The following is an 18,437-nucleotide window of genomic DNA, read 5'->3' as shown; positions in this document are numbered from 1 at the left end:
AGTTCTACCATCCTTAAAAGTGTTATGTGTGTTTTTGATTTTGTGGTTGCTAATGTGTTAGTGATAAATCTGCAACTGCCCCTTTTTGTCCTAAAGGCTCGTGATATAAAAAGGACAGCAGGTCGCTCTCCCGTGATCCTTAAGGCCACTTCAGGATAAAGGAAGTGTGCCTTGACCCGACTAGCGCTTAGCTCTGCCTGCCAAGGTTTGGCAATCCCAGCAGCCTTTGCGCTCACAGGCAGCCATCTAAAGGCGCTCCCATGATGCCTTGCTACAGGGCTCACCGAAACAACGGAATCCCGAGATGCTTTGCGCTCGCGGAGCTTTGCCACAACCTGGTGGGCGTGTCCACTCCACAGGAAAGGGCGTGGTTATATTCAAGGTGGGGCAGGGCGCCCCTTGATTCTCTGAGGCACGTGCGGCTAACGCTGTGCGGTGGAAGGAACGTGACGCCAGTAACGGTCGGTGCAGACAGGCACGCGCGAGGGGGAGGCGGGTTAGAATGCGGGTCTGGAGATAACGTCTGCGCATGCGCCGTTAATATAGCGGCAGGGGATTCAAAAATATATCTCTCTTACCGGTCGGAGTGTGTTCCTCACGCTGCTCTTCACAATGGCGGCGCTTCTACAGCAGCCTGGGGAACCAGCAGGGTGTAAACCAGCCACCAAATTTCGTTTTCACGTGACGAGCGAGGAGGGGGGGAAATCCTCCGATACTCGCGCGAAGTGTGCCGGGAAACGTAGTTCCTTTTTACACTCTCGGTCCATCTTGCTTTGACCGCGCAGCCTTCAAATCCCGTCGTGCCTTGCGCTTTCTCGTCGCTCCGGCTCTTTGTAATCATAGAGACGAGACGAAGTTTCAAGGGCTCGTGCGCGCGCCCCCTAGTGTCCGACTTTGGCATTGGCCTCGTTAAGTGAAGGATAAAGGAAAGGGCGTCGCTTCTGCACGGAATGAATGGAGCGCGGGCGCGTCTGGCTCCCATTGACCGGGGCGGGTTTGCATGAGCAATTTAACATCGCGGTCGTTTGCGTGCTTACTCAGAAGTAAGTCCCACTGTGTTCAATGGGCTTACTCCTCGGACAGTGTGCATAGAGTGTGCGCTTTGCCTGGACCAACGTTTGCTGCAATGCGGCTCCTCTTTTTGCTCCGCGCTCAGCATTATCAAGTTTTTTTTTTTAAAAAAAAATTATTTTAAAGGGAACTCTGCATTTCTGTTAAGCTGCTTTTCTTATAAAATCGAACTCAAGGTAGCCTGATAGAAAAAAAACATACAGTATAAGTATCGCAGCCAAAGTTAAAACTCAAAACCAAGGCAGCTAACCATCAAAATATAAATCGTGACCAAATTAAACAAGCAGTAGCAAAACAAAAGCGTTATGTTGACCCATGGGGCATTTTAAAAACTCACATTAGATGCAGTGTTTACATCTCCTTTTGTCGAGGGAGCCATATGATTTGCAGTGTGTAGTGGGGGTAGGGAACTGGTGGCTCCGCTGATATTTCTGGACTACAATTCCCATCATCTCTGATCGTTGGTCATACTCACTGGAGCTGATGGGAGCTGGAATCCCCCCCCCCAAATATATATGAAAATCTACGAAAGCAAATATATATATATATATATATATATATATATATATATATATGCAGGTTTTGGTGTCTTCGGGTGTCTTCCCGTGTAAGAGTTGGGGTGTCTAGGCGACGTTTCGATGAGGTCTCACTCGTCATCTTCAGGCTGGTGCTTTCGGCTTCTTGTTACTAGAACAGAAATACTTTCTGTTTCTGAAATACTTTGCAGGGTATTTCATAGACCCCTTGGTTTTCTAACTGGATTTTATCTTTTGGGTTTCTGAGGATATTGGCTATTTTTTGGTTGGTGCAAAAGGCTGTTTTGATATTGTGTTTATGGAGGATTTTGCTAATTTTATCTGTAGTGCCCTTGATATAAGGAAGGAGGGCCATGCCATTGTTTTCTTCTGTGTCTTGGTTTTTGGGGGGTGTTTCTTTTTGGATGAAATACCCTGCAAAGTCTGCCCAGCCACGTACATTGGACAAACAAACAGACGAATAAATGCACGTATCGCAGAACACAAGAATGCCGTCAAAAAAGAAGAAAAAACTTCCTCTCTTTACCAACACATGAAAGAAACAGGACACGAAATTAATTTTGCAGATTCCAAATTGCTCTTTAACATGGAACATCACCACAAGAGAATAATCATGGAAGCCATCGAGATAGAGAAACACCCTCACAACATGAACAAGCGTGACGACACGTCCCGCCTGCCAGACATCTGGAAATTAGCCCTCCCCACAAAAACCGACACCAGAACCAGAGGCACACAGAACGCCATCTCCAATCAACCACACCAGACCCAAACCCAGACCCTCTCCACAGATAAATTACAGACACCATCCAGTAGCCAAACCATAGTGGCACCTCCGGATGCTGCACCCCCCTGCAATCCCTACACAGATCTGGCTGGCACAGGGCACAAAACCACAGCTCGCCCCTATACACGAAGCCAAGCCAGAGCACAACTAAGTGCAGTACAGCCATCTTCTCAGAAAAACTCTTCACAAGCTCAAGAGGTCAAGACACGAAAGCTTTAGCAACTAATCCACACCTAATGACCCTCCTAAGTGGTACTCAGAATATCACTCAAGAAATCACTCAAGATATCCCTCAAGTAATTAATGAACAAAAGAAGAAAAGGCACACTACCTAGGAACTTCCTCTCTGCCCAGAACGTTGGAGGCTATACACCACACCCCCTCAACAGTATTTATAGGAACTCAAACACTGAGATCCTGCTCTGTTCTAGTAACAAGAAGCCGAAAGCACCAGCCTGAAGATGACGAGTGAGACCTCGTCGAAACGTCGCCTAGACACCCCAACTCTTACACGGGAAGACACCCGAAGACACCAAAACCTGCATTCCTGTACCCGTGAAAATCTACGAAAGCATATATATATATATAACCAAAGTACTCTCCAAAGGTTTCAACTTTGCAGTCGCCCCGAGACGCATCCCCACAGAAAACATCATATGCGGAGTCGAAGCTAGCCTAACCAAAATCAACCCAGATGAAGCCAATAAAATCAGACTTGAAGTCACCAACATCCTCTGCTCCAGCAAACCACCCAGAAGCAATTTACACAAAGAAGAACAGAAAGCACTCACCAACCTGAGGAAAGACAACAACATAATCATTCTCCCAGCAGACAAAGGTAATGCCACTGTTGTGATGAACACATCGGACTACCAAGCAAAACTATCAAATCTACTCCAAGACCCTACCTACCAACCTATAAAAACAGATCCCACCACCTATCTGGAAAAAACCACCAAATCCAAAATAAAAGCCTCTCCTATCAGTGAAGAAATCCAGCTAAGAATCATCCCCAGAGAAAAATCATCCAGATGCCCCAAACTCTACGGTCTCCCCAAGATACACAAAGAAGGAACACCACTCAGACCAATAGTCAGCTCCATAGGCTCACCTCTACAAAATCTCGCTAAATTTCTCGCTAAGCAACTTCAGCCCTATGCAGAATCTATCGCTTCACACGTTACAAACTCCTTCCAGTTCATAGAAACAATAAAGAAGCAAAACCTACATCCCGATGACCTACTTGTGAGCTTCGATGTTGTATCTCTCTTCACACAAGTGCCCATTAATGAAGCCTTGACAGCCATTCAAAACAAATACAATCCCCCCGAATACATCCTGGACCTGACCAACCACTGCCTAACCAACACGTACTTCATCCACAATGGACAAAGATACAAACAGATAGAAGGAGCACCTATGGGATCACCCCTCTCACCGGTCATCGCAAATCTGTACATGGAACACTTTGAAACCAATGCTTTAGACAAGTCAGAACACAAACCCAAACTTTGGCTCAGATATGTTGACGACACCTTTGTAATTTGGCCACACGGGAAAGAAAAACTAGATAGCTTCCTCACACATCTCAACAGCCTACACCCCAAAATACAATTCACTATGGAAATAGAAGCCAACAACCAACTTCCCTTCCTTGACGTCCTAATCTACAAAAAACCTGATGGCTCCCTAGGACACACTATCTACCGGAAAAAAACACACACCAACCGCTACTTACATGCACAATCACACCACCACCCTGCACAAATAAACTCCGTAGCCAAGACTCTCATCTCCAGAACCAAACGCCTGGCTGACAAAGACCACTTGACAACTGAGTTACAGAATCTCTCAAATGTGTTAATCGCCAACGGATACCAGCAAAACAGGGTTACGAAACTAATCCAAAAAGAAACACCCCCCAAAAACCAAGACACAGAAGAAAACAATGGCATGGCCCTCCTTCCTTATATCAAGGGCACTACAGATAAAATTAGCAAAATCCTCCATAAACACAATATCAAAACAGCCTTTTGCACCAACCAAAAAATAGCCAATATCCTCAGAAACCCCAAAGATAAAATCCAGTTAGAAAACCAAGGGGTCTATGAAATACCCTGCAAAGTCTGCCCAGCCACGTACATTGGACAAACAAACAGACGAATAAATGCACGTATCGCAGAACACAAGAATGCCGTCAAAAAAGAAGAAAAAACTTCCTCTCTTTACCAACACATGAAAGAAACAGGACACGAAATTAATTTTGCAGATTCCAAATTGCTCTTTAACATGGAACATCACCACAAGAGAATAATCATGGAAGCCATCGAGATAGAGAAACACCCTCACAACATGAACAAGCGTGACGACACGTCCCGCCTGCCAGACATCTGGAAATTAGCCCTCCCCACAAAAACCGACACCAGAACCAGAGGCACACAGAACGCCATCTCCAATCAACCACACCAGACCCAAACCCAGACCCTCTCCACAGATAAATTACAGACACCATCCAGTAGCCAAACCATAGTGGCACCTCCGGATGCTGCACCCCCCTGCAATCCCTACACAGATCTGGCTGGCACAGGGCACAAAACCACAGCTCGCCCCTATACACGAAGCCAAGCCAGAGCACAACTAAGTGCAGTACAGCCATCTTCTCAGAAAAACTCTTCACAAGCTCAAGAGGTCAAGACACGAAAGCTTTAGCAACTAATCCACACCTAATGACCCTCCTAAATGGTACTCAGAATATCACTCAAGAAATCTCTCAAGATATCCCTCAAGTAATTAATGAACAAAAGAAGAAAAGGCACACTAACCTGGGAACTTCCTCTCTGCCCAGAACGTTGGAGGCTATACACCACACCCCCTCAACAGTATTTATAGGAACTCAAACACTGAGATCCTGCTCTGTTCCAGTAACAAGAAGCCGAAAGCACCAGCCTGAAGATGACGAGTGAGACCTCGTCGAAACGTCGCCTAGACACCCCAACTCTTACACGGGAAGACACCCGAAGACACCAAAACCTGCATATATATATATATATATATATATATATATATATATATATATCTGGTGAGCCACAGGCTCCCTACTCCTGATGTACCCTATTTTGCCTTGCTGGAAACCCCACATGCTTTGGGATCATTTGTCGCACCCCTGTGTGAGGCTCATTGGACATGGGGAGCATGTAACATGACAGTCTGTTCTGTGGTTCCATGTACTGCACTGGGATGCTGGTGAGACCAGTGTGTCATACTGGGGAGATCTTACTCACATCTTACCTATTGACATCCAAGGCCAGGCTGCCTAGATCTACACTTTGGTATATTGCAGGAATTAACAGAATTGGGCTTTACAAAAAAATGAGCTTGGTCAAGCTCTGCAGCAGGTAAATTAGCTACATAGGTGATTTTCTTTTGCCAAGGACGGAATCTGCTTATACTGTAGTGCAATCAGGGCTTGGGGTGGGACATGCCTGGGCAAATAAAACAGTATTTCTTAGGAAAGCAAGAACCAGCATCCATCCAGGCAGCACTTCCTGCCTTGACTTCTCCTGCTTGTTCCTATTGCCAGATGGATATTCAGCGATCCCTGGAACTCTTGCACATGACTGTCTACTCCCAGAGCGTCTCGCCATGTGGCAAGTACTTGGCAGCTGGGAACAACTATGGAGAGATTGCCATCTTCAGGTAATTGGGTGCCTCTTTTGAGGGAGGGAGGAATTATCTCTGCATTTTCTCACACCTCTGTGTTTCTTCCTCTCCAGCCTTTCTGCAGCACTGAGTTCAGAGGCTAAGGAGGAGAGCAAGAAGCCAGTGGTGTCCTTTGTAGGTAGGTGAAAAATACAGCCTCTACTGGAATTGTTTTTTAAGTTGCTTTTATTGTTATGTTGCCTGTTGTTGCTGCCCTGGGCTCCTTCGGGAAGGCTAATGGGATATAAACAAATAACAACAACTGCAAGGAGTCCAGGAACTCCCAAGATGCATTGAGCATTCATTCCCATGCCAACCTGCTTGTTTATTACGGTTGGCCGTTTGTGGCAATGCCAGGAGTTCCCATAAAGCAGATCCCCAGGCCCAGTGCCAGCATGCCACATTGGCTGGGCTCCAGGAGAGCCTGCTGTGGCTAATGCTGGCATCATTTAATAAATAAATAAATGGCCTGGCCTTGAGATGAGAAGCACTGGCCTGGGTGGCTCCACCCTCCACCCCAAAAAAGCCCCCAGCCTTTGGGCCCTTACATAGGGCCTCTCCATGTGTCATATTTATTGTGCATTCATGATTATTTGTTTTATGATGGTATCAGGATGGTTATTCACAGTCCTGCTTTCAATAATAATAATAATAATAATACAGTGGTACCTCGGGTTGAGTACTTAATTCATTCCGGAGGTCCGTTCTTAACCTGAAACTGTACTTAACCTGAAGCACCACTTTAGCTAATGGGGCCTCTTGCTGCTGCTGTGCCGCCGGAGCATGATTTCTGTTCTCATCCTGAAGCAAAGTTCTTAACCCGAGGTACTATTTCTGGGTTAGCGGAGCCTGTAATCTGAAGTGTATGTAACCTGAAGCGTATGTAACACGAGGTACCACTGTAATAATAATTGATTATTTATACCCCACCCATCTGGCTAGGTTTCCCCAGCCACTCTGGGTGGCTTCCAACAGAATATTAAAAAACACAATAAACCATCAAACATTAAATTTTTTTCCTAAACAAGGCTGCCTTCAGATTTTTTCTAAAAGTCAGATAGTTGTTTATTTCCTTGACATGTAAAGGGAGGGCGTTCCACAGGGTAGGCGTCACTACAGAAAGGCCCTTTGCGTGGTTCCCTGTAACCTCACTTCTCGCAGGGAGGGAACTGCCAGACGGCCCTCGGAGCTGGACCTCAGTGTCCGGGCTGAACGATGGGGGTGGAGACGCCCCTTCAGGTATACTGGGCTGAAGCCTTTTATACAATATCATTGGGGAGGCATCACAGAAGAACTAATAAAGCAGAATGATGTGTGGATGATCATATAAATCCACCAATGATGCATTGCAGGATACACCTGAAAAAAACCCAACACCTCAGTCTGGAGGGGCCTGTGCATCAGTGCCATTATTCAGTGCCACCGCCTGCGCCTGCCATCCCTCTAAAGTGCCAATTTGGAGACCCTCTCCCCACCATAGCTGGGTGCCTGTGTGATGATTTGCCGTGTTGACATACCTAACACGACTCCTTTAATTTTAAGGGCCCTTCACTGAGGGGAGCAGTGGGCCGAGTGGTCACAGTGGCCTCTCCTTCTCACAGTCCTGCCCCTGCTGATTGGTAAGCTAACCAAGGGAGGGGGTCTCCCAGGACTGTCCTTGCCCCCAAGGCCCCCTTGAATCTGGCCACAGGCTTGCAAGCCCTCTGCAAATGAGATTGAAATAAAATGCGTTCCTGGCAAATTTAAACTCCGGAACTTCAGGGTGGCAAGCCGGGGGTTTCCCAGAATGCACTTCACCACTGCCATGCCAAAATCCATCCATTTCAGATGCTTCTTCTTCCCACAGCTCATGAAGGTCCCGTCTATGCCCTGGTTTCCACAGACCGGCAGCTGCTCAGTGCTGGCAATGGGGAAGTCAAGGCCTGGAACTGGAGTGAGATTGTGAAGAAGGTAAGGGTGGTTGGTTCATCGGTTCCCCTCCCACGTTTCTCTGGACTTGTTTTGACTGTGTTCCTCTTAACCTTCTTCTGCCTTCTGCCGCAGGGTTGCAAAGAAGCCTGGAGCAGGAGGCCGCCTTATGGGTATAACTTTGATTTCCACCTTTTACCATTGCCATCTTTTCTTCCTCTTTATGCATGTACAGATGGCAAAAAACTCTCTTTGCTTTTCTGCTCAGGAGCAGCTTGGAGGTGCCAGAGATAAACAGCCTTCAGCTGAACCTCAAGGTACAGGCGCAACGCAATATGGGGAGGGTTCGGCACGGTTCACTCATCTGCTTCGGTCTCATTCTTGCCGTTTCTCCCCCTTCCTCCTTCAGGATAATAGTCTTCTAATGGCTGGGGGAGACTGTTCCATTCACATGATGGATCTGGAATCTGGCACCTTTACGGTGAGTCCTGCCTCTAGCATCATGGGGCTGATGAAATGCGGGGAGAGAGGAGGTTTATTTAAGGCAACTCCTTCTCATCTCCTACAGGGGCTTCTCCTCATTAGAGTATCCCCAAATTCTTATTATAAACTGGAAATAAATCCTCTTAATCTGTCAAGTTCTCAATTTCGTCAGTCGATTTCCAGACTCCAAGGCTTTTTCCCTTGCCTATGGTTACTGAAAACTTAATAAAAATAGCTTTTCAGGATTCTGTGTTGTTCTGCAACAGCAATAGAGTATCATAATATAATTTCTCAGTTATTCTGTAGCCTATCTCTGTAACCTCCAGAAAGTGTCCTACCTCCATCCACTGCAAGTCATACTCTGTTTCATCTCTCTCTGCCACAGCATGAATATCAAGGCCACACCGATTATATCCACTGCCTGGCCCTTCGAGACCAGCTCAGAGAGTGCCTGTCAGGGAGTGAGGATGGCACCGTGCGCCTTTGGGGTGAGGATCTGCAGCCCCCTTGCCGCCTGCTCTTTCTCTTCCTTCTGTACCTCCCTCAGACTCTGGATACCTGCATTTGTTTCTCTGAAAGATTGTCTCCCCATATAATCCCCGCTCCGTGCTTTAAAATCAGTTGGGCAGATCCTGCTGCATGTCCCATCTCCAAAGGAAGCCAAATCTGAACCCTGTCAGGGTAGGGCCTTCTCAGTGGTGGTGACCCCGCTGTCCTGAAACAGGCTCCTCGGTTACTTATGTTCACTGATTCGAATATGACTTTGGCAACATCCACACCATACATTTAAAGCGCTATGATACCTTTAACAGATATAAAAAACCCCGTGAACTGTAGTTGGTCAACAGTGCAGGAAACTGTAGCTATGTGAAGTCAGCACTCTGAGCAATCCACAGTTCGCAGGATTCTCCGTGACTGTTAAAAGTGGTATCATCCTGCTTTAAATGTATGCTGTGGATGTAAGCCATCTTTGGGTATCAATCTGTGCCTTTTAAACTTCTGTTCTCTGTTATATGGCTAATGGTCGTAAGGTTTGTTTTAACTCTTGGATTATATCTTCGATTCCATATTTGTTTGCTCTTAGCAGTTTCTTGAAAAGCAGGGCGGATGTCACTTACTTAAAGGTGATTCAGGGAATATCTTCAGAATGTTTGGGGACGAGCCAATGCCACAGGGATCCCACTGCTCCATTTTCTTCCAATCTCTTTAGATGATCAGTTGCTGACACCCCCTTTGGCTTGTGTTCTAGGACTGGGATGGTGTATATGCAACATAGGAAGCTGCCTATACTGAGGCCTGTGGTCCATCTAGCAACATGTTGTCTATGGTTAATGGCAGGGGTTTCAGGTGGGGTCCCTCCCACCCCTTAGTAGAGATGCTGAGGATTGAACCAGGGTCTTTCTGAATGCAAACAGATGATCTGCCACTGAGCTACAGTTGACTAGACAAACCATGGACTTTATTTCTCTCTCTTTGCAGATTTACGTACTGGAGGTCAGGTTCAATCAATTGAAGTACATAAATATGAGGTAATGTAATCATCATCATCAACAACTTTATTTTTAATGTAAGAAGGCATCAAACAATAATCATAAAGGAAAACAAACAATAAAAGATTAGTTATAATAAAGCAAAATTAAGTATATGACTGGATATTTTCCTGAGGCTTGTCATTCCAAAACATCATAAACTGTTGTTCCATAGATTAGGTTGACTGTTGTTATTTATGCATTCTCCTGTAATATGTCAGTTTAGATAATGGAGCTATTATATTCCACGTTTTATGAAACCACTCAGATAAATAGTGGTCTAATTGACCACTATACTGATCTTAGCAGCAATGAGAAAGATTAATAGCCCATTTCCAGGATTAAACCCTTTTAGATAACCTTATGAGGTATTGCAGTTTTATCCCATTTCCCTCTGCCCCAGGGAACACAGTGCCTTCCTATCCCTCCCCATTCTTCCATTCTCCATCTATCCAGAAATTTTAAAAATAATTTACAAAGTAGAGAAAAATATGCAAACTAAGCTGCTGTTATTATCAAAGTGTTTGCAACTTCTCAAAACAACAACCCCTAATAAAAACTAGGAACCTATATTAATGGGAGACAACCTCACACTTGTGATCTCATATTTTATTGAAGAAAAACCTTTGAGGAAATGGAGCCCTTACTCATTTTCGATAACCAGCTTCACCACTTAACCATTGCTTCCTTCGGCCACCTTCCCCTAATGCTCCCCTCAACTCCCTTAGGAATGCAACAGGCCGCAGAACGGGAAGTGGATCCGTTGCCTGGCAACCGAATCCGACTGGATGGTGAGTTCATTGACTCTTGGCTGCAGAAAGAGAACAGCTTAAATATCCCAAAATGTATTGAGCTGGAGTGCAGCAGTCTGGGAGGGAAGCAGGAGGTTGTTCACTGAGCCTTGCTGTTCTCGGATGTCGCATTGGACATCCAGAGACGTTGGCTTCCCCTTTCTTTGGAGCTCCCTGTTCTGCCCATATTTTCTGAAACTGGCCTTGGAAGCAAGGGGGGGGGGGGCTGCTGACATTTGCAACGGACAAGTGTTTGGTGCACCGGGTGAGCAAAAGGGCTCTTGCAGAGAGCTTTTGTCATCGGCAGGTTGTGGGTTCCCTAAGGCAGTCTTCCACTTTTTCAGATCTGGGATGGCCCTTTAACGTGAATTTGAGGGACCCATTTCTTAATGTTTCCCTTAGGTTTGCATGGTGGCTGCTGTTGTGACTCACCTTAGACCAGGCCCTGGCCCTAGTATGGAGCGCCCTGACTTCCTGGTTTAAGATCTCTCCAACCCTTTTCCTGTTTCTCCTTCCACAGGTGTGTGGTGGAGGCCCAGCGCTCACTCTGTGGCACCTGCGGTCCGTCACACCTACCACGATATTCCCCGTGCCCCAGTGTCAGCAACAAGTCATGTTCTACCAGGACTTGGTGAGTCATTCCCCCTGGGGGTTGGGGGACACAAAGCCTCCCATCTCACTGGCTTCCTCATTCCCTTGATTCCTGCATTTCTTCCCCCTGCTCCTTTGTTGTTATTCCTTCATCCAACCAGTCTTATTTCCCCTTCCTTTGCTCTTCCCTTTTGCGCCAAATTTTTTATTCTTCATAAAAATGGTTTCATTGCCACCCGCCCTAGCTGTCAACTTTCAGATTTGAAAATAAGGGATCAGCATCCTCGAAAATAAGGGACCAGCAGCCTCAGCTGTCCCGGGGACAGTCTAAGGGATATCTAACAATCCGGGATAGCAGCGGGAAATGGCTCTGGAATAAGGGAATTTCCTGCAAAAAAGGGAAGGTTGACAGCTATTCAACCCGCCCTTTCACTCAGCACCCTCTTTCCCCGCCCTGATGATCTGTCTTCCACAGATTCTCTCGGCTGGCCACAGCCCCACCATTAACCATTTACAGATCAGTGGGGAAGTGAAGGCTCAAATCCCTTGCATCCCACGTTGCATCCACTCTCTTTCCATCAACGAACACTCGCCAGAGCACAAGGTAAGCTCCTGGGCGGCAGGAGGGTGTCTGGCCTGCAAAGGGAGGCGGCTGGAATTCTGCTTGGAAGGGGCAGGGTTTAGCTTTGGCAAGTAGGACTGTGGATGTGGGGGAGGGGGAGGGGGCTGAAATAAGAATGTGCCAAGCTTCCAAGGAGCAAGGGGGGCTTGGTGAATGAGAGGTGGGTTGTCACTTGGGGTTGGACCTGCAGAAGTAGTGAATTTGGGCTTCAGTTTGTAGAAACCCAGAGGTCTGGACCGCCAAATGGCGAGTTTGTGGGACCCTCGCCCCCGGCAAATGAAAACAACTATATCCCTATAAAGTGGAAATCTCTCAAGGCAGCTGACAAACCAAATTTAAAACACAGCTATGAGTAAACGGCAAATTATCTTGGGAAAAGTATGTTAAAAAACAAAACCCCGAACCTGAAGTGATATCCGTGGCACAGAGACCAAAACCGCACTGGAGAACCAGACAATAATAAGGGGGTAGGCCATAGGCCCATTGAACCTAAGAGGTTGAACAGAGGTGTTGAAATAGCAGCAGAAAGGGAGCCATATGTGCTCCATAAGAGAGGGGGTTCTCCAGTCTGGGTGCCACAACCCAGAAGGCCCTGCCCTGCATACTTGCCAGTTCTGCGTTCCTCGGCCTCCGTCAGAGATCTGACTGGGGGTAGGCAGAGGCATGTGGGAGAAGATGGTCTTTTATTAGGACTGGGGTGGGAACCTTTTGCAATCCAGGGGTCCCTTCTAAGCAACATTCTGAGGGTCATATGCAGGGGCAGGACTAGAGACAAAAAGTTGGGGTGGGGGCAAGGAATGTAAACCTTACCTTAGTACCCTAGGCTAATTCCTACACGCACTCACACTCCCCTCCAGGCAAACGAGGCATTGTCAGAATTCCCAGCCAGGCAATAAAATAAAATAAAACAAATCACTCAGAGAAGGGTTCAAAGCAGGACCCACTGAGGGCCTGGCCTGGGAAGGAGGTGTGTGGCTGGAGGAGGAATGTGGCCCAGGGAGAATCCCAAGGATCAGAGACCTGGAGGACTGGATGTGGTCCCTGGCCCTCAGGTTCCTCATCTCTGGGCTTAAGTACTTGCTGTTTTCTGCTGGGCAGAACAATAGTTTTGTTTCCGTGGCTGGTGGTGGTAGAGAGCAAAGCAAGAGAGAGGGGGTGGGCAAGGTTAGAAGCAGGGCAGTAGGTGGGCCTTCCGCCGCCCCATACCTGATAAACCTCTTCCCTCTCATCTTCCCTTCCTCTTCGCCATCAGGTGCTGACAGCTGCCGGAAGCAGCCACCGCATCGACGTCTTCACCAACTTTGGTTACCGGGCCTTTTCCCTCACCTTCTCTTAAGGCTCAGGCGATTCCATTTCCATAAACTGGTGCTGTTCAAGGAGTGCCTGGGCAGGACAGGCAGCCCCACTCGATAGGCTGCTGTGTTCAGGGATGCGTGAGCCACAGCTAGCTGGACTGTCAGTTGGGAAAAGGAGGCTCTTCACTAAGGAAAAAGAAACCCCTGGACCTGATTGGGCATGAACTTCATGGGTTTTAAAGTTGGGGGGGGGATGAAAGGAATTGGGAACTGTGTTTATTGTAACTAGCAACCCCCAATTCCACAGTCAGGATAAACCTTACATCACAGGCAAGAAGCTGTTAAATCTATTTCAAGTTAAATGCATTAAAACAATCTTTTTTAGACTGAAATATGGATGCCCTCGGAATGTTTGTTGCTATGTCTTTGTCCTGTCCTTCATTTGAGGAAGCATACAGATTTCCCTTCTTCTCTCAAAAATCTTGTGTAAGGTAGGTGAATCCGAGAGGCAATGGCTGACACAGTGTTCAGCTTTGTGGCAGAACTTGAACTTGGGTCTCTCCAGTCCAGCACTCAAGCCTGGAGACAGGGATTCAAGGGCCCTCCAGCCAGGTGGACTACAACTCCCATCATCCCTGACCATTGGCAGTGCTGGCCTGGAGTGCTGGAAGTTTTAGTCCCACAGCATATGGAAGGCTATAGGTTTCTCATCCTGGCAAGCCATCACACCACAGTGACTCATATGGAGCTGATGGGAGAAGGTGGGCAAAAATGTCAAGGAGCAGTTCAGATGTCCTCTCTGTTTGACATCCTTCTGCGATCTTTCATCTGACTTTGCCCAAATGCTATTCAGTTTTTTACCTCTGTGGTCATGAGGCCTGGAATCTGGAATTGTGGGAAAGCTATGGCAGAATGGCCAGTTCCATGCTGCGTGGACCAATGCTTTTCTGGATTTCTAGTCCTTCACACAGGACTCTGCCTCTACGCTTCGGATATCTCCACCTCCTCATACATATGCTCCTCCTGCATCCTCTTCAGCTCCTTCAGATCTTCCTGGTGACTTTCTTTAAACTCCCGGAGAGCCGCCATCTTCTCCTCAAACTCTCCAGTGGCACAGCGGTCCTGCCGTTCAGGATCCGGCAGAAGGTATCCCACAGGATCGCCCAGCATCGCTTCGACCTCACGGCAGAGGACCTCCAAGGCCAAGGGGCCATAGGTGGAGCTGCTGGATTTGTAGCGCCTGCTGAAGAGGTTGACAGGCCGCAGGAAGTAGTGGGGGAGGTTTCTCTTGGCGAGGGTGTGGCGTAGGAGCCTCAGGAGGGCTTCCAGGGAGGACAGTAGAGTCTCCCACTGTTCCTTCTGCGGGTAGATTTCACAGCACCACAGCAAAATGGTCTGCAAGAGGAAGAGAGGAGGGAAATGTTAGGTCTTTGTGGCTCTTAGAGGTTCAACAGCATGGGCAGTTCTGGTGTGCTTCAGGAAGTTGGGAAAAAGGAATGTGGAGCGCATCATATTGCTGACTCCTTGGCTACATTTTCCTCCATTTTGACTAGAAGCAAATATAAGGGCCTTGATATCAGGTTCCAAGTGTGTGAAAGAGGCCCCTGAGGGGATGGTAAACACTGGCCTGGCGACAGATAGCACTGCTTGCATTTCGGTTATTTTACCTCACCAGTCGGTGCAGCATTTAATTGGGAGATTCACCTTGAGATGGTAGGAAGTCAAGATTTTGCCGTACTCTGGCGTCCATTTTGTCACGTTGACAAACTTAAGCAGTCTCAAAGCTGCCGCCCTCTGCCCGCCATCAGCGTCAACATCCTCAAGAATCACAGTCTCGGCATGGCTGAAAGAGAGCCTGGGCCCAGAGAGAGATCGGCTCCATTAGAACACAGTGTTTATGGAAAAGCAAACAGTTCCTTAGTTGGATGAACTCTTTAATAGCCCCTTAGCTCCTATTGTTACTGCAGGACTCAGAAATGAGATGGTATTAAAAAGAAAGGTTTGATATTTCAGTGGAAGCTTAACACATCTTGCCTTAAGATAAAAGGCCTTTTTTTGGGGGGGGAACCCCTTTTATTAAACTTCAGAAATAAAAATTGAGCCAAAAGGTCAACTTTTGACTACTGAAAAAGTTGCCTGTTTCTGAATGCATGCCAAGCACTGCTTTCCCACCAGAGGGTAACTATTCCTTTGCTCCCTCTCGGCTGCTAAGTTTGTTTACTTTTTTTTACCTCCAAAATCCTCCCTTGGCTATCAGCTCTGGTCCAGCTTCCTGAACGACGGCTGCTTTGCGGAGAAAGCTTTTCTTTTCGTTGGCCAGGTCCCCATCCCACCAGTCGGAGAGGTGGGCCAGGTCTTCTCTCAGCCACTGGTTGGAGAGCTTGAAGGCTCCCTGGATGGCAGGGACTAGCTTCACTGGGACAGTTTCAGTCCCTTCAAGGAAAACCAGCTGGATGGCAGGACTCTCCAAATTCAGGGCCTCCAGTGTGATGTTCTCTGCATAGGGCACAGACAAAGCATGATTGCCCCCAGGAATCAAGGGGAAGGAACAATAAAGTTATTACATTTCTCATTTCTTCCATGCCTTTCTTGAGGGTTGTGGGAATACCTGCAGCAGTGTGTAGCCTACAAATCTTAATGGTAAACCAGTCATGGCATTACAACAGTAATAGAAACACAAGCAAACATAAATAATAGCAAGGCAGCCCTGTTACTCCCAAGAATCTAAAAGGCTAGGTGATCAGAAATATTTTTATTTAAGTATAAAGTCTGTCCCTTATACAGAAGGATAGGTGGCAGATCTGCGATCTGGTTACCTGCCTCCACTCCATATGAGGTCAGATTCTGTCCACAGCGCTCTTCCAATGCAATTTTAAAATCTATTCATATCTGACCGGTTAATTATTAAAGGAAGGTGTTGGCAAGGACAGTACTCACTCTGATGTTTTTACATCTGAGGGAATCTGCAATAAACATACATCTCAAAAATACACTCACGTCTCATCCAGTTGTCTATCTTGGGTACATGGGAACGGAAGAGTTTTTGCCGGAAAACAGGATCTAATGGTCAAGGGGGAAATTCAAGGAATGCTGCTAAGTTCAATTATATATTTGGAAATAAACAACCGTAGGCCAAATCCAGCCCCCCTTGCAAATGGCTTCTCCCAATGGGAAAATAATTTCTACAGCTTTTTGGACTTACCATTTTGCCGGGGATGGGTGCACTCTGGGAAGGCAGGAAAGAAAAGTTCAAGAAAATGAGTTAATGGAGAATTGCGAATGGCCTGACATTCAGGCTCCCAAACCCCTACTCCACTGTTTCCTAAAAAGGATTGTTCTGCTTTGAATTACATGACAAGTGGAAATTCATTATAACGGGTGCAGCTTTTCTCAGCGTGGTGATATGATATTAAGCCTGTTGAATTTCTTACTGTTACATAATGGGTACCTGTTCAGAACAAAGGCGGCAACCTGAATTTCTTTAGGATGGCTGCCAGGTCTCCTTAGAGGAAAAGCACCTGTAAGTCCAGGTATCTGAGGAATCGGATTGTGAGGTTTACAGAATAGCATGCTATAACGTGTGTGTGTGAGAGAGAGAGAGAGTGAGAGAGAGAGACTAACTACAAGTTTGGGAGATCAATTTGCCCCTCTCTCAAGCAACCCTCAGACCAAAGGAAATGTTAGCACACCACCTGCGCTGCCGTGGCTGTACCTGGGTCCAAAGCGATTTCCATATGTCGGTGAAAGTCCTCCAAGATTTGGACAGGGTCCAGGTGATGGTGGCTGAGGCTCTCCTAGACAAAGAGAAAACAAAGCGGGTCACTGGATTTTGCATCCTCTTGAGTTGGAGAAAGGAAACCCCAGATCCACCAGGAGGATGAGGTGTGGATTCAGCGGGTCTTAGCTGAGCTGGGGGCTACACCAGTGTAAAACCCACACTCCCTGGCTGTGCTCATGCCAGCATAAAGCACAACCTCAGACTACACCAGCCTAACTTAAGATGGCATCAGTTAAGACAGTGGAAATTTTACCAACTTCCCATAGATTGGATTGTTCTGCCCGTCTCTAGGTGGTATCACAGTATAAAAGGTACAATAGAAATCAAGTTAAACAATGAAATCAGAAAACTGACTTAAAATGTGCGCTGAACATTCAGGTCTCAGAAGTTCCACCAAGTTAATGATACCTGTATGATAGTCGTTCTAGTTTATATTGATATTCAGGAGGATTTTTCTTAATTGTTTTGTACCACTTCAAAATGCTTATTTTTAGTTCTCTCTTCTTTTTTTGTGTGTATTTGTGTGTGATACTTTTGTAATGTCCTAAACTGCTTTAAAGGCTTTTTTTGAAGTATTAAGTGGTATATAAACTACTTCTTCTTCATCATCAAAATAACCATGGTACTGATGCCACTCTGTCGAAATCTACCTTGCACTCATCTAAGAAATCCAGGTCTTCCTCGTCGTCCTCATCCGCCAGGCGCTCCGCTTGCCGGTGGCAGTGGACTTCCACGTACATCTCCCCGAAAGCCTCGAGGTCCACAAGGACTTTGGTGCCCCAGCGAAACACGGGCAGCCCTTGCTCGCGGAAAATGTAGGTGGGCAGCTTCTTTTCATAGCTGCCAGGCTCCTTGGCGATGCCCCCACTTGCGAGCGCCAGCTTGGGGTTATACCTCGCGGGGATGAGGAAGTCGAAACCGTTGGAACTCCCCTCCACTTGAAGGTGCAGCCCTTCCCTGTGGCTGCCGACCGGGATGGGGTCGTTGGGGTAGAGCCCAGTGCTGGATTCATAGGCCCATTTTACCATCTTCTCCACCGTGCTTTTTACCACGAAGAAATTCTTCCCGACCCTCCAGCCTTTGTCTCCGGACAGGAAGACTCTGTCGGCGTAGAACTGCTGCAGGATCGCCTCTCGCTGGCCGGAAGGATCCCCCTCCCCGCTCATTGCCATGGTGGATCCCTCTGAAATCCTCCTCCTGCTGCCTGCCTCTCCTCCCTTCTCAGCTTTCACTTTCCCTTCCTGCCGAGGTCTGTTCATTCACAGAGACCTTTGCTCCTGGCTGTGTCAGAGATGGGAAGGGGGTGGGACGCAAAAACCAGCTTTTAAACTTTCCTGCAAAGTGAAA

At 47.1% G+C, this 18,437-nt stretch overlaps 3 protein-coding genes across 4 annotated transcripts in view; 1 reads left to right on the top strand and 2 right to left on the bottom strand.

Annotated features, from left to right (window-relative positions):
- The window catches only part of HCFC1R1 (host cell factor C1 regulator 1), a 5,195-nt gene extending 4,347 nt beyond the window's left edge, over window positions 1–848 (bottom strand). Inside the window, exon 1 of the mRNA XM_081168356.1 lies at window positions 579–848. The gene's annotated coding sequence lies outside the window, so the exon portion shown is untranslated. The remainder of the gene's footprint in view (window positions 1–578) is intronic.
- On the top strand, window positions 330–13,704 carry THOC6 (THO complex subunit 6). 2 transcript variants are annotated; one of them, XM_081168354.1, is made up of 13 exons: window positions 330–461; window positions 5,975–6,090; window positions 6,168–6,232; window positions 7,940–8,043; window positions 8,137–8,174; window positions 8,270–8,318; window positions 8,411–8,482; window positions 8,870–8,972; window positions 9,964–10,013; window positions 10,742–10,804; window positions 11,325–11,435; window positions 11,871–11,999; window positions 13,270–13,704. In XM_081168354.1, the coding sequence occupies exons 2-13, from the start codon at window positions 5,975–5,977 to the stop codon at window positions 13,351–13,353; spliced, it is 984 nt and encodes a 327-aa protein (XP_081024480.1). In that variant the 5' UTR covers window positions 330–461; the 3' UTR covers window positions 13,354–13,704. The 2 variants fall into 2 exon arrangements, with proteins under 2 accessions (XP_081024480.1, XP_081024481.1); XM_081168355.1 differs by lacking the exon at window positions 330–461 and adding an exon at window positions 900–1,043.
- On the bottom strand, window positions 13,572–18,437 carry LOC308572374 (uncharacterized protein). Its single transcript, XM_081168353.1, has 7 exons — window positions 17,741–18,437; window positions 17,025–17,106; window positions 16,515–16,538; window positions 16,310–16,372; window positions 15,544–15,808; window positions 15,017–15,167; window positions 13,572–14,707 (listed from the first exon to the last, which is right to left on the bottom strand). The coding sequence occupies exons 1-7, from the start codon at window positions 18,347–18,349 to the stop codon at window positions 14,294–14,296; spliced, it is 1,608 nt and encodes a 535-aa protein (XP_081024479.1). The 5' UTR covers window positions 18,350–18,437; the 3' UTR covers window positions 13,572–14,293.

The sequence above is a fragment of the Podarcis bocagei genome (genome assembly GCF_964188305.1).
Source record: "Podarcis bocagei genome assembly, chromosome: 13".
Classification (NCBI taxonomy): Eukaryota; Metazoa; Chordata; class Lepidosauria; order Squamata; family Lacertidae; genus Podarcis; species Podarcis bocagei.
The sequence above is the reverse complement of the archived record's forward strand: the minus strand, read 5'-3'. Positions and strand labels throughout refer to the sequence as shown.

What these genes read in the sequence shown, in the direction of transcription:
- THOC6 (XM_081168354.1), top strand. Translation starts at nt 5,975, where the DNA reads ATGGATATTCAGCGATCCCTGGAACTCTTGCACATGACTGTCTACTCC. An exon ending in TGGCACCGTGCGCCTTTGGG is followed by an intron (nt 8,973 to 9,963) that starts GTGAGGATCTGC and finishes CTCTCTTTGCAG; the next exon opens with ATTTACGTACTGGAGGTCAG. An exon ending in TCATGTTCTACCAGGACTTG is followed by an intron (nt 11,436 to 11,870) that starts GTGAGTCATTCC and finishes TGTCTTCCACAG; the next exon opens with ATTCTCTCGGCTGGCCACAG.
- LOC308572374 (XM_081168353.1), bottom strand. Translation starts at nt 18,349, where the DNA reads ATGAACAGACCTCGGCAGGAAGGGAAAGTGAAAGCTGAGAAGGGAGGA. An exon ending in GATAGACAACTGGATGAGAC is followed by an intron (nt 15,809 to 16,309) that starts GTGAGTGTATTT and finishes TGCCCTATGCAG; the next exon opens with AGAACATCACACTGGAGGCC. An exon ending in TGACTTCCTACCATCTCAAG is followed by an intron (nt 14,708 to 15,016) that starts GTGAATCTCCCA and finishes TTCCTCTTGCAG; the next exon opens with ACCATTTTGCTGTGGTGCTG.